This window comes from Tetrao urogallus (assembly GCF_951394365.1).
Source record: "Tetrao urogallus genome assembly, chromosome: 5".
NCBI classification, from domain to species: domain Eukaryota; kingdom Metazoa; phylum Chordata; class Aves; order Galliformes; family Phasianidae; genus Tetrao; species Tetrao urogallus.
The window spans coordinates 58,150,060-58,175,050 of NC_136818.1; the positions used below are offsets into that span (position 1 = coordinate 58,150,060).

Below are 24,991 nucleotides of genomic sequence, written 5' to 3' on the forward strand. Positions count from 1 at the left end.
TCTGTTCCCTTTAAATTTGTCCAGAGCCACAAACATAGCTTGGAAAATTTCACTCAAAATAGTTTATGCTTTGGCAAAGATCAGAGTCACTAAACATAGGATTTTTTTTAAACATGAAATATAAGACATCTTCAGGTGAATCTGTCAGTTGTGTTCATAATAATCTATTTCAAAGAATCATGGAATTGAAGGGGTTGGAAGGGACCTCTGGAGATCATCAAGTCCAACCCCCTGCTAAACCTGTAGTAGGCTGCACAGAAGCCTGGTGAGCCTTGAATATCTCCAGAGAAGACTTCACAACCTCTCTACGCAGCCTGTTCCAGTGCTCTGTCACCCACACAGCAAAGAAGCTGTGAAGAACTTTCTATGTTCCAACTTGTGCCCATCACCCCCTGTTCCATCATTGGGTCCCCCTGAAAAGAGCAAAACCCCAGTCACTTGTCATTCATTAGACATTTTATCTTTCTCCATACATTCAAATTCTGTGTTAGTATGTTTGATTAAGAAACTCTGATGTCATTCTGATTTCTGAAAGTGAATTAACATCATACAATTCACAGAATCACAGGGTTGGAATGGACCCCAAGGATCATGAATCTCCAACCCCCCTGCCACATGCAGGGCCAGCAACCTCCACAATTAATGCTAGACCAGGCTGCCCAGGGCCCCATCCAACCTGGCCTTGAACACTTCTTCCAGGGACAGGGCATCCACAGCCTCTCTGGGCAGCTGTTCCAGCACCTCACCACTCTCTCTGTAAAGAATTTCCTCCTGACATCCAACCTAAACCTTCCCTCCCCCAACTTAAACCCATTTCCCCTTGTCCTGCAGTTATCTATCCTTTCAAAGAGTTGATTCCCCTCCTCTCTGTACGCTCCCTTTAGATACTGAAAGGCTGCAATGAGGTCACCCCGCAGCCTTCTTTTCTCCAGGCTGAACAAGCCCAGCTCCCTCAGCCTGTCTTCATAGGGGAGGTGCTCCAGTCCCCTCATCATCTTCCAATTGCTGGTATTTCATTTTCAGTGATAAGCTTAAGTTTCTTAAGCTTCACCAGACTTACGTGATGACCAAAGGAAAAAAAAAAAACAACAAAAAACAACCATAGTCTTACCAGCAGATCAGCTAGACCTTTGTCTGTCTTATCAGCTTCCTAGACATTATTAAAAGGCCCTTGCAGAATACATGTTAAAATTCAGTATTTAAAAGAGACTGCGATGTAGCATTCTAAATATATATACTTCATTCTTCATGCACTGGAGTGGAGGAGTGAAAGATCGAACCTTCCCTCTAATTAGTAGAAATCAAAATCTAACCTTATTTCTCTTTAATGGACTACAATAGAATATGCAATACTGTAATGGATTATATTATAGTGGCTTTCTTCATATCCATTATTTACACAATGCTCTCACCCACAACACTTGCATTGTAGCTAATGAAGCTATTCAAATAACTAGAGAAACTCTTCTGTGAGAGAGGTCTACAACAGCACGACCTTATTAGAATGATTCTTCTTATTCTTTACTGGCCTGGTCTCACAGCACCAGTGGGAAATCTTCCATGCAGCAACAAATGAAAGCACAAACTTCCTAATACCACTTGCAAGCATGGCCTCAAATTTGAGCTTAGTGAAACACTAAGAAACATTTCTCCATAACTGAAATGATTTCATAGGCACAAAAAGTATTGGGAGTTTCAGATGTTTGTAAATTACAGCCATGTTAAAAAAAATTCAGGGCCCATAATAATCAGATTATGCAAATAATTATCAGATTATGCAAAATTGTATTTGTAAGATATTATTCTGCTTTGTTTCATCACACAAATCATTCACAGAGGGACAGAAGGCTTACTTTTATATTTACATTTAATAAGCCTGAGAATATAAATAGAGGAATACTAACAATGTGAATAAAATAGAGATCAGCCATCATTCGGGGTATATTTTGCCAGGTTTCCATACTAAAGCTTTCGAAGATTTATTTTGAATAGCTTCCCTACAGTTTGAAGTATTATGTTGTAGCAGACTGCATAGTTCAGGAGATTATTAGTGGGACATATAGCCTTATATTTCTAGATAGCTAGTTTCATCTAGATCAGATCAACACAAACTATTCTGTAGTATTTTTGAAATGAGGAGGTGGATCTGGAGCACTTCTCTTAAGAGGATAGGTGAAGTGCACAAAAGTGTTAATAATTTTCACCCGAGACAGTGCACTTCATCAAAGGAGCTACGGAATTAATGGGATGTATGTCTATAATACTGCAAAGAACTTGAGATGTTTCCTCATGCTCTTAATTTCCCTTTCTGTGAGACAAGCTTTTTGCAGTGAGAAGTGAATTTAACAGGTTAAATGGAAGCTGTGTTTAGCAGCCAGGATGGAATTAGCTTTTCTAAAATTTAAGAACATCACTAAAATGGGATCTGGGGTATCACTACGCTTCTCACACTTGAACAGCAAAGGACATAGCACTACTGATACGCTGTGCATGGATGAACATAATTGCAGAACAACAGCCTTTATAGTAACACAGGGCAGCAGATGATGAATGAGGATTGCAGAGCATATGAGCAGATGCATCTCACTGGCCCAGAGATTATTTGGAGTTGCAACTTTGCCAGTTGCTCTATTTAAAACGCTCATGAAACGCCAGAGTTCAGTCCCTGTTACACTTACAAGAGCCAGCATGACCTGTATTTCAGAGGCTGTTCATGTGATGTTCAGCTTCCAAAAAACATGTCTCTCTCACTAAGAGCACTTATCAAAGAGTTGTCAGTGCTGCTTCTAAATACAACATCATATCTCAGTCATCACCCTGAAGGTGAAAAGCCTCTGCTTAATTAATGGTTTCTAAGTATCTTCATTAAGCTCATTAGCTGAGTATAGACCATGTGTGGTTTTTATCTAAACCTTTGCAGTTGTGCCTATAACAATCGGAATTTCTCATCTGCAAATAACCATGACTGAATGCTTAGGAATAATCAGGAAATCTTAATTAAAAGTAATAAGGTTTAGGCTGACTCGATGAGAGCACAATTCTGCCAATAGTTGCATGAATATGCCTAGCTAATTAAGTTCAAAATATGAAAAATGAACAACTATTCCTTCTGAATTTGAATTTGACGTCTGAATTCGCACTCAGGAAGTTCCCTGTAGGAATAAATTCCTAAATTTGCCCTCAGAAGTGGATAATTATAGTGCATATGTGATTGAAGTGTGCAAAATAGCACACACACAGAACATTTATTTGCAACAGTCTTCAAGAATTTAACTTAGATACGTGCAACTGTGAGTGCACTACCCTTACTAGAGTGGGCATGCTGCTGTAAAAAACATTCCATTGTTGATCAGGAAAGTTCTGATCAAACAGTCTTCTCACAAGCACACATAGGATTTATGCAGACACAAATTTAGGAGCAGCTTTTCACAGATCCTTGTAAATGTTTTGCATTCATCTGTGCATGCTTAATTTGCCAAATTTACTGCAGAGGTCATGTCACTACAGCCAAAGCACGTAGCTACTTGGGGCCTACCTAGTACACACCTTACTCTCCATGTACATAAAAATTTGAATGTACGTATTTAAAAGCTAAGAATGAACTCAGCACATCCAAATGTTTTTGTGCAATTGATAATGCACAACCCTCTTGGAATTAGAGACAATTCGAGGCTTCTGAAAATGTCAATCTGGGGAAAAAAAAATTAGTACTATGTAATGCAGTATTTAGTTAATTACTGCCCTGTATATCTAATTCTCTTTTAAGAAAGTCATGAGGGAGGATAATCCTATAATTCGTTAGGATACATGCTAAGTGAACCTATGAAAAAATATCCTGCATTATGCACAACAGTCAGTCTGCTTAAAAGAGCACAGAAAGTGGCTCACAGAAGGAGCTAACCACACAGGAGGATTTAACCTGAGGTAGGATTATTAGGCCTAATCCACTGATTAGAACTTCAATCTGATGTGAAATAGCTAGGTTCTCATTCTCCAAAGTACAGACTGAAGTAAACATTTTGAACTCCCATTGAGTTTGAATGCAAGGAATAGAAGTGAGTGACAGCATCTTCAATTCTGGAACTCAAAAGCAAGTTGGAAGTTGTAGAGTAGACGACTTAAAGGTAACTTAAAGATCTGTTATTCAGGTGAGACAGCTTATTAGAAAGTCTCAGGGACAAAAAATAAGCAGGGAATGTGAGATACGTTTTATTTCCAGCATTTTACTACAGTGAAGAGCATAGGAAGAAGCAGCAGACATGTTAAAAGCAGAATACATTTATGTTCAGATGTTTTGATATTTAAATTTTTTTTATTAACAATATATATGTTAGCCAATTTGATTAAAAAGCTATGTTTTACTTCCTGTACTATAAACTTGGTTTAACTACTTGAAAGATCTAGGCATGCTATGGGAAGGGTTCTGAACTATAGCACTTCAATAGCTAGGCTGCACTGTCACCAATATGATATGTAGAATGATTAGTTACAGTCTATCTTTGATTAGGTAGACTTTTCCAGATTTTACCTAGGATAAAACTATTCCTAAGAAATGATCTTTATTGCTACTGAAAGGTTTTGGATCATATCTGCTGTATGATAACTACAGACTTGAGTAGTTTTTTAGAGCTGTAATTTACATACAAATATCAAGAACGGACATGATGTACCTACAGGTAATTGTTAATTGCAACATTAAGTTCATTTTTCTATGTATGTAAAAAACAAACCACAGAATTTGATAGGTCACATGATTGCCTCTGTAGACCCGAATAACTTTACATGCACAAACAACCCTTATGCACTTGGCTTTGCTATTGGTAGAGGGATGCAATCTATTCTCTTTAATTAAGGATAAAGAAACAGGATCACATCAGACTTTCTCCCAGACCAAAATACAGACCTAGTCCAATCTCTTACTGATTGCCAGCATGGCTGCAACCCCTCACCTTTTCTTCTTTCCAGGTTAACCAAGTCACTGATGGCAGGGAGGCTCTTCCTGTGCCATATGGGCTCAACACCCTTCCTACTCAGTCTTCTACTGTCCTTTTCTCCCCTGAATCTGTATGAAGATGTTACATCAAACACAAGGAATGAACATGGACAAGGAAAGAAAGAAAAATAAAGTGCTAAATTTCATATCAGAATGAGACTATGAGACAGTTGAGTACCTAAAGAAAAAAGTGTGGATATGCAAGAAGGGACAAAAAAAAAAAAAAAAAAAAAAAGAGGAAAGGCCAGATAGGAAAAAGATGCAAAGATGCAATGAAGAATAATAGTTAACTAGAAGTGAAGTTTCTGAGATGGAATAGATATGCCTGTACCTTGAGCTAATGGGCTAACAGCTAATATTACATCAATAGGTAGTGATAGTCTCGGTTATTGTTTCCTGAGAGGGAACTTTCTATTTTCTGAAAGAAGAAGGGTTTCCAATAGTACAGAAAGGTGTTTGAAGGTGTTTAGAATGGCTCTCCTTATATGAATTTAAGGGAATCTCTCTCTCTCTCTAAAAGCAGTGTCATTTTCTTTGATGCTGCTATGGGGATTTTTAGAGCTGCAGAGGAAAAGTTGCAGGTCTGTGCCAAGAAAAGTACTGTTGCGGTGAGACTAAGAGGATGAAGAAAGCTGCCACATCCACTTCCACAAATGGCATGTTCTGCAAGATGCTGGAAGTATGCTTAAAGCTAACACTATATGATTTAGTTTTGAAATTATGGTAAATGCCTTCAAAACCATTTTCACCCAGTGGGTAACATCAAATAACCCTTTCTATTTTCCTGTAAGTCCTGTATCTGCACTGAACTATTCAAATTCATATATCTTCCTAGAATGCTTCAACTCTATATTCTTAATAATGAATCAGCTGAACTGAGCAACAAGTAAATTTGAACACAATTTGAACAACATCTAGTTACCAAGTAAGAGACAATTATACACCTACATAAGGTTTTCAAGGCCTGGGTTGCTCTGTAGAAAACTCTGTTTGCATCATGACTGCCCAGGACCCACGACAACAGGGCGTGGGCTTTGGCATACCATCCCATTCATAGCTCCTTCTAAATTATTTTGGACTGAACATAAATCAGACAGAGTTGTAAGCATAAACCTATGAACTTTACACCATGCTTTGCCATAATAGTAGACAAAATAGAATTGACTACTTGCCCCAAACAACAGAACAGTTTTAATGTGCACTAGGAGATAGGTAAGTAAAATACACAGAATCATAGAATCATAGAATCACCAAGGTTGGAAAAGACCTAAAAGATCATCCAGTCCAACCGTTCAGCTATTCCCAATAGCTCCCACTAAACCATGTCCCTCAACACAACATCCAGCCTTTCCTTGAACACCCCCAGGCTCGGTGACTCCACCACCTCCCTGGGCAGTCCATTCCAGGACAACTTGTATATCATTAAGAAGCATAAAACTAATCAGGAGTTCACAGCAAGGCGATTGCAAGAAGCGCAGAATGGTGACATCAAACCAAAGAACATCAGCTAAATGTGAGTAGAATAGCCATCTGTGAGGTGTTCTCATCCCAATCATACACAAGAAAACACTCAAAAATATCGGGGAACAAAGATTTTGGGAAAAGACTCCATGAAGGGCAGCCCCACAATCCTACTCCAGGATGTGAAACCACCTTTCTGATTTTTGAGGATGCCAGGGTGCAGGAAAAGAGCTGAAGGAAACCTTGAGACCCAGCACCAGAAATATATACATATGTTGCTCTGCAAGTAATACCTTCTATTTATTTCTGTGGAAACTACTACAATACAAAGAGCACAATAACACTATGCAATAGAGCAAATTCTCAGCTACAGAAACTATTTTTCTATAGTAGTGGTCACAACTGATGTGTTCTTTGGTGTTCTTTCTGTTTCTGCACAAGCATTTGTGAGACTCACCTGCCACAACCTCTGTGATATTCCAATGCTGCTACTATTGTTTCCCATACACTGAAGCTGATGTACTTCTGTGCACAATTCCCTGATCATAATCTGACAATTCACATAGATGAGCTGATCAAGACCCTCTTCATTTTGTGGTGTGGCAGCTGTGGATGGTGTAAGAATGAGGTTTGTCTTTCATGTTGCCGTCACCACTGCTGAAACATACCACCCACTCTTCATTGTGCTCATGCCCACTGATTGGTCTCTATTCACCAAGCATTGATGAATGTCAATGGGTGCCATTTTGCCCATGTGGAGGAATTCAATTACTCATATTTACATCATCTGTGCTTCCATGTCAGATGCCGTTTTGTCAACTGCCCTTCTGCTGCCATCTGTCACACAGCAATGGAATATAATGGAATACTGGTGGGAAGGTTCAAGCTCTACTGCCACACCACCAACACCTGCCTCTGACACTGTGGATGAATGTAACATAATAGGAGGCATTACTTTCAGAGCAACCCTTGTACAACACATTCTGGTCTCCCTGGTGAGAGCCTTCTTAACCATGGGATGAAGACATCATGCACCCAATTGCTATGCTGTCCCTCCTCCTCACTTCTCAACTCCTCTACACCATATCCTTCTCAAGACTGAGTGATTCACAACGTTATACACATCTGTGGTTAAACTGCCTTAGTATCCAAAATTACTAAGCCTCTACACTGTCATCTGGTCATAAGCCAGCAAACTATGAATCAAAACCATCAATGCAGTGTTTAAAAAATACATGTCAATTGTAGAAGTCTCATAAAATTGGCAGCAAGTCCCTCTGTTTGCCTAGAAAATAACAATTCTTTGCAAAAATTACAGAATTGATAAAGAAAGATTTGATTTGTTAAAATTTAATCAATTCTAGCAACTATCAGACTGTTTTCAGACTTCATAAAGAAACATCTCAGTATCGACAACTGTCTCCATTATCTGAGGTAGTGCAAGTCTTTTACTTTGGTTTTCCTCGTGTCTCTGTGGATATACTTTTTAAATATTACAAGTCAGTATTAACCTGGTTTAATGTAGTTAACATATTAACATAATTTATAATAGTAAAATATTTATTGTTCTAGAGCACTGCAATACACCAAGTGGCATTCAGAATAAATGAAGTCTGTGAGATGCTACCTTAACTGCATACGACTGTAATTAGGATTTTAAGGTCAGGAGCACTCTGTCACCACAAGCCTTCAGAATATATAGTTCAATGGGATTCTGGTCTGTAAGTAGGACTCTCACAAATTACTGTGGTAAAAATAAGAGAGTACTAGGGACTTCAAGGATTCTTTTCTAGCTCTCCATTCTATTAGGAACCCGGTGGCATGAACTTTTTTTGCCTGCACTTGCTTTGCAACAGGGCCAGCCTGCTAGTGTAGCCAGAATTACTTCCACATGCACATATATAAAAGGAAACAAAGTCATGGACAAAACCCAATATTTGCTAACTGCAAACATTACATCTTAAACAAAACACTTTGTCAAGTTCCATAAAAGCACAATATGTTATGAACTGTACTTTCAAAGACAGTATGATTAAACATCTACCATCACAATGTAATGCCCTAGAATTTTTATTAGAAGTAGTTATGCTTTAAAATTAGGTTAGAATACTGTGCTCTATTTTACAGCTGATTTTGAAGGCCACAGGAAGCTATCTGTTACAGAAGGGAAATGTATGACGGACCAGATATTTGATTGAGAACTAAAGTTGGCTGACATTAGGAATGCCTTTAATATGATAAATAACCATATAAAGTAATACCATGGTCTATGAATGGCTCAATTTGGCTTATCTGATGTGATTCAGAATTCTGACTCTGGTTTATTCTAGCACTTTGTATTTCTGTGACTATTCCTACAAGGGATACTGACGAGAAACGTAGAAGCAACTGTGGCTTAGGGGAATGCTGCAAATGCTACCTCTGCTTTTAATAGCAACAATTTGGAAAATTCTTTCTGAGGATGAAAACTATAACCTGTCTGTAGAAATTTTAATTTCTATAAAGGTGTGCAATACATTTTGATAAAATTGTATTTTCGTAAGTCATTAAAGTGCTTTTTAGTAACCTCATAGTCATTTTCAATTGAACAATTATTAAACTATAAAACAAAATTGCATGACTCTTAAAACTGTAGGCTAGAGTTTTACAGTCTGCTATAAAGAGCTGTATTATTATAATACATTAAAGATGCTCAGGCTATTAAAACTTTTTTTAAATGAACTGTAAAATATTTTAGCGTTGATGAAATAATTCTAAAGTATTATGTTCTCCAGCAGTATACATGCCCAATATTTTGGTATAATGAAAAGCATACTCGTCAGAAAAACGTAATTTAAACTGTAATTCTAATATGTAAAATAAACCATTTTGCTATTGTTATCCTTCAGTAACAGAAATTTATTATACCCAACTTCCAACACTAAAAGTATTTCACTGAGCTCTAATGATCAAACATAAAGCCCTGTCTATATGCCAAAAAGACTGAATGTTTGCTTCAGCTGGTGCACATCTGAGCAGTGCTGATTATGGCAACAGAGCTGTGCCCATTACTACCAGAAGAGAGTTTTGGCTACATATTACTTTACAAATCCTGACAGCTCCTGCAGCAGGGCCCTGTGCTTAACTGCAAAGCTCAGCCAAGGCTGGTATATGTGAACTATTTTCTGCTGACTGCTGACAGTGGATGCAATACTGTCACTCATATGATATATATGAGCCTATAGGGTATAATACTTGGCTACATCCTCAAACTGTTCCCCCGATGTTCAAAAGAGGCAAAAGATTCTCTCTTCTCAGAAATTCATCAGCTGTACTAATCAGATCTTGAACTTCAGCAGGATTTCAGCAAGCTTAAAATCATTCATCTTGTGTGGTCCCGAAATTATTTGGCAAAGACACTGCAGAACATAAGTGCAGCCTTGCTCCAGTGGGAGTAGTCTACATGATACACCATTAGCACATATGTAAGCCTATGTTCACTGCAAAGCAACCTTTTGCTGTTGAGATACACTGCATGTACAGCAATGCCAGCAATGCAAGTGGATTGCTGGCCACTTTCACAACGATGAATATCCAAACAAGCATACAGAGAAGCGAGAACTGAGCCTCTCTTGTAGTGACCTGACCTTCCTGGGTTCTGTCCAAAAGGTACAGGAATCATGAAGTAAAAGAATACAGTGTCAAGGAACTGTACGCTTCTAAGAGCACATTTTTGAGGACCCCATTCAAAATGCTGCTGAAGAAAATAAGGATTAACTTTGTTGACATCAATGTGAATGGACAAAGCTGCCTCTGTTTTAGTGAAACAGAATTTTGTTTACTGCTGTCCAGATTAGAAGGATGCAACAATTAAATATGAAACTAAACTACCCCTAGCTGCCAGATTTTAATCTGAACATGTGAAGCACGCAAGACTCCTTTAGGTACAGCAGAATTGCCTCTGAAGCAAATTAAAGATGCTGCTTTTTCAGAAGAAAAGCTGCCAATAGGTGTTCTGTAAATCACTTTTACCAGCAAGCTGACCCCATTATGTCAGCTAATCCTGGAAATACAGGAAGTAAATTTAAATCTTTTCATATGAAACATTTAGTCAATATTCTATTTTTTTTTCCAATTTGTTCTGGCACAGCAATGGGAGTTTTATATTCTCATCCATCTTTTGCTCCAGACTGGAACTTTCTGTGCAGCTGCAATGTCTGGAGGTCCAAGTACAACGTCTCCCAGGGAAAAGGATAGGCAGGGCATTTGAAAGGACAGCGCTTGCTTTTCCACAAAATGAAAAGAAGCCGAATGATCACAGGTGGTGTGGAGGGACCATAGAAAAGAGGGTACCAGCCATATGGACAAGCTGAGACTGGTGTGCACAGGGGATAAATGAAATTCATTTTGTCTATATTTCAGATACGATCTTGACAGTTGCACTATTCCCTAATCAACTAAACTGTACATGCTGCCCATGATCCCTGTTTATGCTCATCCACTACCCATTATCATCACAGGAAGCTCCACACCTACTGAGTCTTGATCCTCAGCACTACATGGAAGCTTTTAACCCTCTCCCAACACCTACACAATGCCTGTAGTAATAATAATATGTGGCACACAGAAAGCTACATTAGATAGTTGTAGGCAGTATTTCAAAAACCAGATTAGCAGGCACAGGGGTGAAGATCTGCAAAACCTAGACCTACAAGCTAAAAGGACAGTCATCTCCAGTCTCAGTCACGTTTAACTTCTGCTCTCCTCAGAGAACTGTGGATTCTGTCACTTGCTTTTGTCCTAAAGGCTTGCCATAACAGATTCTTCTCCAAGTCCCAAGTTTATGTGGAATTGTGAGAAATCTATGGACAGCATGCAACATCACCCACACTGTTATAAACACTCCCCAGTCATACAACAAATCCACAAAATTTGCTTATAAGTACCTACATTTTTCCTCTTTTCCTCTGTTTCCCTGCAAAATATTTGAGGTTTTAAAATCCTACCTCCTAAATCTGGAAATCTCCTGTTGAGGATAAAAGGACATTGACATGCTGGACTCAACCGAAAAATATCTGCCTTTAGTTTGAAGGGCCACATATCTCAGTTATATGTTCCACAGCTCACAGTTAATCAAAACCACAAAAACCTTAAATTCCATCTGAATGCTGAGCCAAGGTTACCTAGATCAGGACATTTGTAATAAACATGAGAAAACAAAGTATATTGCCTTTGTGTAGGGAGTTGATGCAGAAAATTAGAATGAAATGTACTCAGCCACTTTGATTTCTTCCATTTTTAGTCATGTGCAAAATGTCCATTCAAATATTATAGCAAAGTCAGTATGAAAGCCTTAATGTTTTATTTATCTCTGATGACTGTAGTCTAATCTAGTCTCATCTATCATCTGAAGTATATTTTAGTATCATTTTTCATTTCCATGTATCTTTCCTAAATGCAGAAGCAGCATTTTTCTTGAAGAATACATGGAGTGAGTGCACATCCAAAGTAATTCTCTTGTCCTTTTCACATAATCCAACATGATGGTTCAAGCAGTGGTGGCAGAACATGAGAATGAATACCATAATCATTTTTTGACTGGCACATACCAGTTACGACCAAGAAAGAAGGACAAACAAATAAATACGGTCACTAAATAGTAAATATGAGAGTGCAGCTGCCTGAAAAAAGATAAAAAAATATGCTTGTGTAAGGACAACATCACTGGCCTTCATCTTCTGCCTTTCTGTTCACTTTTTAAAACTTCTATTCATTTTTAATGTAGTGCTGTAGACTCTGATAGGCATACAGCACCTCAGAAATAGCTGAATTTGGCATTTTGTATAAAGCTAGCCACTGCTTAATATTTGTATTTATAAAATTTTGCTGTAAGCCGTGATTATAGAAAGACTCTTGATGAAGTTAAGCATCTTCCTGGAAAAGACAGTGTGCCAATTTAACTCAGGGAGAGAAAAAAGTAATGCAGTGTACAAATCCATGCATATATAAACATATCATAAGCATATACCAAAAATCAACATTTCTCTGCATCAGCTGGAAGTAAGAGAATATCAGTATAATGAACTGTAAATTCTTGTAGAAGTGGTACACTGAAACAAAGGACCATTTCTTGATTTTAAAGTCCAAACCTTCAGCAGGTATTTGAAATAAATACTGACTTCAGATAAACAAAAAGTATCTCATACTTTCTTTAAGCATTTGTAGCCATTCCAGACTCCAAGTAGGCACGTGCGCAGGAGTACATGGCAGAATGACAAAACCATTAGGGAACTCTCGCTTTTCATACAACCATTCTGAACAAGTCAGGAAAAAATGTATAAAAATTGCTCAGCCAGTGACACATTTGGCAGACTGGGTTAATGCCCTGTATTTTACAACCTCAGGAGGTTAGTATTTGTTCATTTCTATGGCAATTTATACTAATCAATCACTTCCTGCTCTTTCCTCCCTTACTGTATTTATTTCTATGGCAATTTATACTAATCAATCACTTCCTGCTCTTTCTTCCTTTACAGCATTTTGAAATCCACTAACTAGGATACTCAGCCCTGTAGCATCTCAGCGATCACATCCTTATCCCCTCTCTGTCATTGTCTTTCCATACTTATGCTTCTAATTTTACTTTTCAGAATATTTAGGCTTTACTGCCTTTCTGAAATCTTTCTGCTCAGATGCTAAGTGTATAACAAAGCCCTTCAGATTCAGTAGCTTGAGTTCATGTTTTGAAAATACTACAAAGGCCTATTTTTTCATAGGAGGAGAGCCTTGGAATGAATACACTTTTCAAAGTGTGATATGAATGCTTTCAGTTCTTCTGTAAAATGTGAACTGAGGTTGAAGTCTCATGTGCGAAGTGGCACCACACCGTCCAATAAACACAGGTTAAAAAAAAAAAAGTAGGCTTGTTTTGGCACTTTTTGCAAGTTACTTTAAAAAGATGCATTGAAATGTAAGAGCTTTGTTCTCCGTGGTTTAATTCTGACACAGAAGAGGCAGAAAAAGTTGTAACCTGAATGTTGTATTTCACAAGAATAAATCTGTGTGATTCATGTAACTTTGGTGACCTTTGAGTACCAACATATCTACAGCTTCTACAAAACGGCAGATCATTTCTTTAAAGGATGCTGTTTTCCTTAGAGACCTTTACTTCCATCCAGTGTATCAGGGGAACACTTGAAGCCACAGCAGGGCTGTTAATAATCTCATGGGGAACATGGCCTCAAAATGCCAGACTAACATGAGTAAGGTAGGGAGGACAGGGAAGAACTTTTATTTTCAGAACTTTGGGACATCTGTTGAGGCTTGAAGAGCATTTGCAAATCAAACCAAAACCAGTGAGACTGTGATCGCTTGCCACTTCTTAAGCTCATTATTTATTGTGCATTTTGGGAGCATCTAGAGGCCTTACAATATAGGAAGCTGTACAAAAATTGAAGGAAAATGCAATCTCTATCTCAAAACTCCTTAATATAACATGAAGTGAATTAATAATACCTGAAGTCATTTTTGCTTTAGATGCTAGATATTCTGAGTTCCAGATTTGAAAGATTACAGTTCTTTTTAGCATATTTCATTTGGTGAAATGGCCTCTGCATAGAGGAATGTAGTGCCTACAACTATCTTCTGTTCATCAATAACTTATAAACCTTAACTAATAATGAATGTACAGATATGAAGAATCAAATTAAAACAGAAGCTCCTGAATTCAACACTATTTACTATTAATTCTGCATATTTGAGTCAGTAACACCTCAAAAGAATGTTAATCTACCTTGCTTGTTATCTTATGCTGTTTCCTGCCCAGATTTCAGTTCTCTCCTGCCCAAATTTTTCACACTTTCTAAGGGCTGCACATTCATCACTGCCTTGAGCAATTGATAAGCCTCTTTAAAATCCAGTGACACACCACGAATAGGCTAATTGAAACAACAAACAAAATGGCTGCAGCCACTGGCCAAAATCACATCACAACTTTGATCCCACTTTAGGAGGACACCTGATCCAAAACAGTTGGTATCTTTGCCCCATTTCTTCATCCCTCACACCTACTCAGACAAAAAAAAAAAAAAAAAAAAAAAAAAGGAAGAGGCAAAAAATCCCCACCCTTAAATTTACTGCCAGTAAGCTAATAAAGAAGCTTGGAAAAGACAGTATTTCATGATAGCTAACATTCAGAGTTCTCCCTGAGCTTGGTTTACTCAGGGGACTAATTTAAATATACTTTAAATATACTGGCAGGATTTAAGTGCACCACATTCATATCCAAATCTGTGCTACCAAATTAAATACTACTACCCTTTGTTTCTGTAACAGAGAGGCAAAAAGTCCATTCTGAAATCTGAGCATTTCTTATTTAAAACAGTGTCTGATATTTTGTAGTGCATCCGGCTTGTAACTACAACATGGGAATAAACAAATACTCAAATGTGGGTTTGTATTCATGCAGCAGGACTTCACTGCACACAACTCCACGAACAACTTTCTTTCATGCACTGCAACAATTACAAGACTTTCTTACCTGCAGGTTTGCGCATGCTGGTGAATCGTTGTGGCTGGGTATTTCATTGTTGGTGGTCTCTGAACCTATGTTTTTAAGTCTGGAAGCTGTTGTAGTAGTGGCCGTTGTGGTCTGTACCGGTAAAATCGGCTGCCACACATTCACATCAGTACCATTACCAAAAGCCTGAATTGCATTTTCTGTAAAAAGAAATTACAGGCGATTTTCTACTTCAAAACAAATGGAAGAAAGCAGAAACTTTATTATTTTTATTATTACTGATTATTCCATTAAAAAAAAAAAAGGTGTACTTACAGAAACTCAATTTTTATTTTGAGAAATGTGTTTTAATTTTGAACATATAAGAAACATGAATTAAGAGTCTGGAGCCACATAATCATCCAATGCAGCCTCTCCTGTGCAGTGCTCCCAGTCATTCTTGACAAAAGCCCTCGGTCTTACTGTAATTGTATTTGTTACCAACAACGAGCATCCAAAATTTACTTTTACAGTTTAAAATATACTTTGAATTTTATGTCTTAACTGAGGCAGGAGATGTAACATTACAAACTGAAACAATACAAGACTGATTCACTTCTACAGCTTGTTGTATTAAAACTAATATGCTCATAACTAGAAAATGGCTTAACTAAGACAGTCTCTTCCTTACAGTTTTCAATCAAAATCTGCATAATTAGGTGAGGGAAGCATACTTAAACTAAAACTTCACAATATAAAAGTTAAAAAGCTTATCATGGTTTCATGGGATTAAAGAGTATGTTTATGGCAAGAGTAAATTGGTTGGGCTTTTTAATAAACAAATAGAAAAACAATTTTTAATCAGGTCTTTGGGGATTCAACACGGATTTAGGGATTTCTTATTTCAAATTCTTTGTATAAAAAATCAAACAAGTTCACTGGGGACTAATATGCGGAAGCTATTAATACTACTTCTCAGTGGTATTCCTTCCCTTATAAAATAATTTACATTTAATTCTCATCTGAGAAAGATGTTTTTTATTCCAATATTAGTTCTCAGAACTCCAGTGCACATAGAAAAGATTTATAAAAGGCAATCAGTTGGCTTGATGCAGACACAGCTGTAGGACTGGAGTGAATTTTTCCTATTTTTACCTAAATAAGGCAATAGATAAAGCAATATTTTCCACACAGAAAGTTTTCCTAAGTGTCTGAATGACTTCTTAAATTAACAGTAACTCCTGTTAATTTGTTATCAGGCCATTAGTGACATTAACAATAAAAAATAAATAGAACTTTTCCTCTTCTCTGTGAAGGGAAAAGACATTTTATTACACCCAAGAAACCTTTCTGTTTTCAAACTAGTAGCAAAAGAAAGACCATGGAGTCTCCATGCCTAAAATTTTTGAAAGGAATCTGTAACACTGTAGAAATTAATATTCCTAAATTAATAAAATTTGATGTACCAAGGTATATAGAAATGGCACCACCATTACGTATGAAGGAGGTCTTAGGCCATATTATTAACTTTTACACAACTACAGTTTGAATTTTCTTTATTTCCTGTAAGTAATTGTGAGTAATTCTTTTTTCCTTCCCAAGCTCAGTAAATAGTTTATCAAATAGCAACTTGGGTAAGTCACTTCTTGCATGCAAAGCTCCCCACGGCTTCACAGAAGTGCTGTCTACTGAGGAGGTACAAATAGAGATTTTCAGACCCTATCCTAAAGCACAGACTGATCCCTTCGTAGTAGGAATTCAAGCATATAGAATTGGATGGGACACTCTGAATCATCAAGTTCATTTGTTCCTTTTGCACAAAGAAACAGTGTATACTTCTTCTCATAATCTGATGAATAATTACTTTTAAAATGGGAGATTTTTTCCCCCTCAGAACTCCTGCTGGAAGGCTGTTTTTTAACTTTAGTCTAATGGCTAAAAATTTTCCAATTCCGAGCCTAAATATGTATGGCCAACATCTCCCTTTTTGCTTCATTGCCAACACTGTCCTTTACATTAAGTAATTCTTTTCTCTCCTTGTGCTTGCCACTCTAATACAATTTCAGAGGACAAACATGTATCCTTTCAACTTCGGCTCTGCCAGGGTAAGGGAGCCAAGTTCTTTTGGTCTCCTCATTTATCTGAAATTAAAACTCTGGTGCACACTCCACATCATCCAATTATGCTGCTCCAGGCAGACAGGAAATTTGAAAAGAGAACCTGCCAAAATTGACTCCACTGAGCCATTCTGAAATTTATAACAGTCCCTAATTTGGGAGTGAGCAGGACTGAAAAAAAAAATCAATAATTCAACAAAATCTTGAAAGAAGGTACCATCCAGGCTTGTGTTAAAACCAGACATTTGAGAGCAAGTAACCTAAAAAACCCAAAGCATAGCCACAAACTGCAAACACAATCCAATTTATACTTAACCTACAGCAGATCCTTCATAAATACACGCCATTGTTTTTTTAACACAAAGTTCTTAAATTATACACAAGGCCCTGATCTGCTGTAATATCTTGCATAGATGCTCCCTGATTGCCAGGGTCCAAATACATAAACATATTTCTATATGATACACTTCTGTTATTTGAACTTTTTTCCAACAGCTTCTTGCACTTACAATCTTGCCCATAAGCTGTAGTACCAGGAATATTTCTTTGCTGAAGTTTGTTCCATTCTAGCTCTTATGCCTACAGCAGAACCATGCTTACAGTGTGCAAAGAGATGGACTTCATGCATCACAACATACTCAAACAACAAAGGAACTCCATAAAAAAATGCTAAAGCTTCCTTAACGACATATTTTAATTTTGTACTTACTAAGGCATGTGTTGTCCTGGAAGAAATTCAGAAATTTCCGGCATTCATCTATGTCATTACCACTGTTGCTGCAGTCACACCATGGGGCAACGCTGAGACTACTTGAGTCTATGTAGTTTGGTGTCATCACTGTGCCTATTAAAGAACAGAGGAGTACAGTACTGTGAGAACCCTACATGCTGAAATATTTTTCCCTTGGAAGAAGACTAACAACATTTTCTAAGCTATATAATCAGAGTGCAGACCCATGGTAAGTCTATAAGTCTTCAGCTTCCAGACTTAAAGAGTTCCTGGCTCTGTTTGCTCACCAGTCCTGTGCCAGATTTCACACCCCTGGTTGTTTGAATGCAACCACTTTAGGGATTGTAAAATGGTTCACACAGTAAAGACCCATTCCCTTCCTTCAAAAAGGTTTATACTGCAACACCACAGAGAGCTGCATCAGCAGAACTGACAGGTGAAGAATTGTGGCACAGGGATGGAGAAGAAGGTGGGAGCCTCTTAAAAAGCTTTTGCTGCCAAATCAAATATGTGTAGATTTATACTCTAAACATCCAATCTTTTTCCTTGCTTATAGTTTCTATCATTTTCCCTCTGGCTGCAAATAATGGCTCAAACTAGACATCCAGACCTGAGCTGCCTCCCCAAGTCTGCAGTCATCCTGAGAAAACAGTTCTGAAAGTCACGAGCAAGGAGAATGATGGTCATGCTGAAAGCTAATACATCTTGAAGGAGTGGTAACCTCACAGTGCTCCTGGGGGACCTGTCAGCAGAGTGGGCTACAGCAATGGACAAAGCAAAAACATAACCAACATGCATAAAAGGACACAGTAGATTCTTTATGGGTAATAAACTAAACAGGTTAACCACAGGTTAATTCCAACACTCTTACAAATCCTTGAATAAATGTTCTCATATTTTTATGTCAGCTCAAGGCTAGCAAGAATCACATGAAACCAAAGAATGTGTTATATGTCCTAAAAGTTATACAGGAAATATTCACCACTCATCTGGAATAAGGCAACTGTTGTAAGATCGGCACTTATTCTTAACTAGGAGTCTCACTGAAGACATCACCTCAGTATGTCAGGGATTTCAAATTTCCCTAAGGATTGGGAAGTCTGAATCTTTATTTTATTTTGTTTCACCAAACAGGAAAAATTAAATAAAAAGGGGCTGGTGTTCCAGACTTGTACTGATTACAGCAGTTTCAGGAAACAAGTCCTTCGCTGTGCAATCTACAGATCTAGGACGGGCTATAAATCATGAGGACATGTGGTCACAGCTGCTCAAAACTGACATCAAAGAAGTCATTAAGACGATGTAATAGATGAAGGATAAATATTAGAGACTTGATGTGTACACTTGCAGAAAAAATTTGGTCCACAGGTCCAGGGTCCAAAAGTCTGTAATAGCACACAGGAAATGGCTATCAAATACCAGGCTAAAAAAAGTAACATTAGAAATAACACAAATCACAGAACGACGTGAAATGGCCTTTCAGTCACTGGGCAGTGCTGGGAACTGAACAAATCAGCATGCAAACTAATTCATACACGATGTGGGAGACAAAGGAGAACAGACATTAAGAACTGGCCTGAGAAAGGCAGTAACGTACATGAAAATGAACACAGTGCAACTGCCAAGTCAGAAAAAGCATCTTTTGTTTTGTTTTGGGATGTCTTTAAATTAGAATGCAATCCTATGCCTTTATCTACTTCCAACTTTTAACAAAGAGTTGTGGTAATAATTGCTCAAACCGTACATGAGATTAACACATGACTAAATACAACAGTACAAAACCTATTAAATGAAGGTGTAGAATTCAGTAAAACAGGCAAATATCATTTGCACCATTAAAATGAAAACTTGACAGTAGATAAATAAGAACAGGAATAACGTTATATTAAAATAGAACAAGTGAAAGCTTCTACCCATTATTTGTTTGATGGTTCAGTACACTGTTTCAAGCCCTGAATGGGCTTGACATGATCTGAAAAGAAGTGAGAGAAAACAAAAAGCAAGAGGATTTTGCAAATGGAAAGAAAACAGTCGGCCTCAAAAAAAGGATAAGTAGCAAACGCTTAGTGAAGGGTTCAGAAAACAGAAAGGTACTGAGGAAGTAAAAAAGGTCACTGAGGAAAGACTTTAATCATGAAGATTAATTAAATGGTCAAGACGGGCTAAAAGAGGAAGAGATATGAAACTATGATCAGGGTTGATGAATACTGGAAAGACAGGACAAGGAATGTGTATATGCAGCACACAAACTGTACATCCAGCAAAAACAGAGTGGCTGAAAGAGCAGCTAGTAGAAAATCAGTCTGTCATTTAAACCTGGGGGCAGATGTGAACCCAAGCGGATGATATGCTTGGTTTCCTGGGGTGGATTTTCTTTTTTCCCTGCAACGTGCGTGCTTTCCCTCCTCCTCCCTCCTCCAGCCGGCATCTTGGAAATTCTGCTGAAGGACACTAACAGATCAGAGAAACCACGGTGGTTGGCAGTAAAATAGGACATGCTTGGTTTAGCGTGCTCTCTGTATCAAATAGTTTTGTGACAGTCTCAGTTTTAGGGTTGTCTCAATTTTCTACGAAAAAGCAGAATTGACCTGAGCACAACCAAGAGGTTTCTCAAATTGGGGCCAATTAAGGATGAGGAAATGGATGGTGGGTTCAGGAGCGGGGTGTGTGATTGAAGTTGCTTTGACTCACACATGACACAATAAATCAAAACCAACAACAGGAGTTTGCCCAAGATCAGTGGAGGGCATGTAATGCAGTAATTGCTAATAGTAATAAGAATGTTATCAGACCTCCTTTTGCATGTTGGGGGCAGAAAGTATCTTAGCAAATGACAGAAATCAGTTGGCCACAATCTAAAGACAATGTACTAGATTCAGAAGCAAGCATCCAGTCCTGCAGCTCCAGCTTATTCGTACAAACTCCCACAGAATTCCAGAGAACAATGGAGAAATGAAATGGATTTTGCTGAAAATTGGTGAAAATGTGTCAGAAAATGAATGCTAAAGTAGACCTTGAAGTCAGCAGTTAGAGCAGTATTCAACTGATGCTGAAGCACAGACAAGACCAGATGGTTTAACTAGGCTGTAAGCAAAGCACTGAATTTCAAACATGGCTATCAATGGTAACGAGAAGACAGTTGGACTAGATAATCTTATAGGTCATTTCCAACCTTTCCAACCTAGATTCTATGATTCTATCTTCAGTCTAATTTTGCATTTAATAACTTTCATCTTTTTTCCTTTATATTCTGTAATTCTTTAAAAATATTAATTTATCTTAATTACCGTAACAAGAAATCTAAGGTGACTCACTGAAGTTTTCCAAGTTGCTGTGAAATACACATAGCTTTAAGACTATATATGACACACTGATGCAAACCATAAAGCACCCTATATGGACTAACTTCCATTCAACTGGTAAAGCTCCTCACAAAAAAATTGTGCCTGACTCTTTACGCTTAAGTCATTTATTTCAAGGCAGAATTGCACTAAGTTCAGTGAAGTTAACTGATGTACATCCATGCATGTGGCAGCAGAATCACATCCACCGTATCTTCCATAGAGAATCCTAATTTTCCTGAACAAAATCTGCAGAGGCACAATTTTTATTACATCTAATGAAACAGCTAAATTTAAAAATATTAAATCATAATGAATAGCATTTTATCTTAATTAAAACACCTGGACATCCTGGAACTCTAATATATTAATGAATTTGCAACAGCTTCTTACCCAGGGCCTCTCTATCTGCAGATAGGAGAAACAGTGTACCTCTGATTTTGATCTCAGATACCTTCTTAAACATTTGATAGTTTTCATATAATTTACTCCACTTTTATAGCAGCTTGGTATCAGAAGCAGGAATTCACTGCTTCAGTATGTGCTTTGGTAAATTTGGTTTATCAGAATTACTTCTGAGAAGTAAAAACTTTTGTAACAGCCAGTTCTCGTCTATTTGCTTGTATTTGCATCCATTCGCTTGTATCTAGAGGCTGACAAAATTAAAAAAAAAAAAAAAAAAAGAGGAAAAAATGTTTATTTTTCTCTTTGAAAATCAGATCTCCTTTTGATTTCATTTCCTCAGGGATCCATTCCATGTTTTCCCTGTTTGACAGTGTTTTGCAGCACAGTCATCCACAGTAACACGAAAACACCTTTCTGTATGAACTGGGCCATCTCTGAGCTTAAGCTGAAATATGGATCCAACAAAACTGTCAGCAAGATTCGGTAGGTCCAGCAAGAACTTCTTGGCAGCTCTTACCCAGAAGTATCTATTAGTAACAGTTACTCTTTGCCAGCAGCTAGATTTCTTAATCTCAATGACTGGATTGGATTTCAAGGCTATTCAATCCTATATTTTAGAGTCAAATGACATTCTGTCATAACTGTTCATATGCTATAGCCTTTGCATACTGTCTTTATCTCTTAAGACACACAGGCATGTCCTCCAAAATTATGGCGTTTTATTTTACCAGCTGCCCCATGGACTTACCTCTCTTGCTCAATGTTAAGAGTTTTAGGATGGGTAACAAGTCAGCGAACATCGCTTTCAGTCATTTTTCAGCAACATCCACCCTATTTCAGATTTTTTATTTTTTATTTCAGATATTATTTCAAAAGAGATTTATTTAACAGCGGAACCTGCTGCAGGGCCTCAGCTGGGACCTTCACGCCCAACAGAAGTGGCTATTACTGCATTGCAGCAGGTGCAGGCTGTAAGCTTAAAAGAATCTTATCTGGTGCCCTTTTAAAAATCTGTTTGTTTCGGAGTTTTGACATTCACTTATTCTTTATTGCCCAACCATGGTATTTCTGTAAGTTCACCTTCCTGATACAACTCAGGAATCAAATACTGTATGCAGGGTATGGAATCTGACTCACATATAGGCATCCTGTTTCCAGTTGGGAAATTGACAGTAAGCAAACAGATAATGTTGGAGGAGAGGTGTTTGGAAGATAAATTTGGTCGCAATTCCTCTCCGTTGACTAGCACCTCAGAAAACCCTTAGAGCACAGAGGAGGAGATTGTGGAAAAAATAGCAGCTGCAAGTGAAAGAAGGCTGGGTAGGTCTTTTATCACATTCCTCAAATGTCCAAATGTCTTGTTTCTAAAGACTAAGAGGTATTTTACCCAATCTTGAGGTGAGAGCTGCAAAAACAACCAAGCTGTAGTTTTTTCTTGTTCTTTTTAGCTTCTTACTTGATGGTCCTGCCCAAATTCAACCATCATTTTACTTTGTAACCTTCATTTATACTTGTTTATATCAAACTCAAGCACATTATTCTCTATCTTCAATCTCCTTGGAATGTACATATTTACCCCAGGGATCCCTGTAAGGTAAAACAAGACCAACACATTTAGTTGAGAATTTTGCCTAGAATCAACAGTATTACTTTTTTTGCTTCATAAGGGTCTTCAAAATATCCTTTGGGTAGATTTTTTGATGAAGCAAGCCCCCACTGCTCCCTGCACTCTTACCAATAAGCCCCGAGTAAGCGAGGAGGCAGTCAGCGTAGTTCTCCTTCAGACAGCTACTAACAGAGCGTGACTCAGGCTGGCAGTTTGTGAAAAAATCTGCAAGGCGAGATCTGTAACATGAAGAAAAAGCATATCTTTAAAAATCAAGCCTGCAGGCATTCTTACCTTTTACAGTCTTTTCATTTCTCGACAGCACTTAGTATTTTTTAACTTAAATATACATTGGACACATTTCAATTGATGGGGGTCTTTTACCAGAATCCATTTCTGAAGCAAGAACAAAAAAAGTATAAGAAAACAGCAAAAAGAGACAAAATGACAGGGAAATGCATGCCCTTTACTAAAAGAAATACTCTGCATTTTCGTGGGAAAGAAAAAAAGAAAAAGAAAAAGAACAGAAAGAAAAAAAAAAGAAGAAGAAGAAGAAGAAGAAGAAGAAAAAGAAGAAGAAGAAGAAGAAGAAGAAGAAGAAGAAGAAGAAGAAGAAGAAGAAGAAGAAGAAGAAAAAGAAGAAGAAAAAGAAGAAGAAAAAGAAAAAGAAAAAGAAAAAGAAAAAGAAAAAGAAAAAGAAAAAGAAAAAGAAAAAGAAAAAGAAAAAGAAAAAGAAAAAGAAAAAGAAAAAGAAAAAGAAAAAGAAAAAGAGAAAGAGAAAGAGAAAGAGAAAGAGAAAGAGAAAGAGAAAGAGAAAGAGAAAGAGAAAGAGAAAGAGAAAGAGAAAGAGAAAGAGAAAGAGAAAGAGAAAGAGAAAGAGAAAGAGAAAGAGAAAGAAAAAGAAAAAGAAAAAGAAAAAGACAGAGACATTTTATCACGAGTGGTCATTTTGCCTAGACCTTAACTCCGGAATCTGTTTCTGTGTAGGAATAGAACACAATTTTGCTGGTTTTCTGATTACACAAAACTGTATGATCGTGCTTCCAGAGCCCTTTTACTCCATTACCTGAGGCAGAACCTGCTTTAGTACTGCTCTGAGTTTCCAGGGAATGGGTTTCCCTGCTCTGCACTGGCCTGGAGAACCAGCTGGCAGAATTGGTGTTGCAGGCAGATCCAGATGGCACGATCTGCACAGCCCCCTGGAGCAATGGTACTGAGAATCTATTTGTTCTTGTAAAATGTGCATTTATCCGAAGTCTACAGCACTGAGCCCTGGGCTCAGAAGGGAATGTGTGCTCTGCATTCAGTTCTGCTTCAGCGTTATCTTCCTTTACCTCAGTTACCCCATTTCCAAGAGGGGGAGAGCATTGCTTACATATGGAAAGTGCTTCAAGTCAGGGGCTGAACCTATGCCACAATTAACAAGTTATTACAACTTTGGAAATCAATAGAAAAGTTCCTAACATCCAAAAACAGTTCTGTTTATTTGTACTTTAAAGGCTACGCAACACTCCCATCCAGGCCTGCAAAATTTGAGAGGCTTCACTGAGCTAGGGCGAGGTGCATAATGTGCAGTCTCTCTTTTGTCCATCACAACTTGCTCTCCTCAGCTGTGCTGATGCTTGTAAGCCTCTTGGAGCAGCGACTTTTGTTAGTTTATGAAGTCATTTAGACTTTTGACTCCACGAACAAAATGATTTCACCTCCTTGCTTTGATTTTCTCCTCTGCGAAAAGGAATGAAAGCGTTCTCTTGCTTAAAACAACTCAGAGTGATGCTTCAGGATAAGGCGTTTAATCTTTGCAAAACCTTTCAAAATCAGGGTAGTATCACAAAAGCATTTCCAGCTCTGCTCCAGCATTA

The 24,991-nt window shown here is 37.8% G+C and overlaps 1 protein-coding gene across 1 annotated transcript in view; it reads right to left on the reverse strand.

Annotated features, from left to right (window-relative positions):
• The window catches only part of GFRA1 (GDNF family receptor alpha 1), a gene marked incomplete at both ends in the record, with an annotated part of 135,357 nt that overhangs the window by 9,108 nt on the left and 101,258 nt on the right, over positions 1–24,991 (reverse strand). Inside the window, 3 exons of the mRNA XM_079535528.1 lie at positions 14,973–15,151; positions 17,757–17,891; positions 23,259–23,368. Of these exons, the coding sequence (XP_079391654.1) occupies positions 14,973–15,151; positions 17,757–17,891; positions 23,259–23,368 (424 nt within the window). The remainder of the gene's footprint in view (positions 1–14,972; positions 15,152–17,756; positions 17,892–23,258; positions 23,369–24,991) is intronic.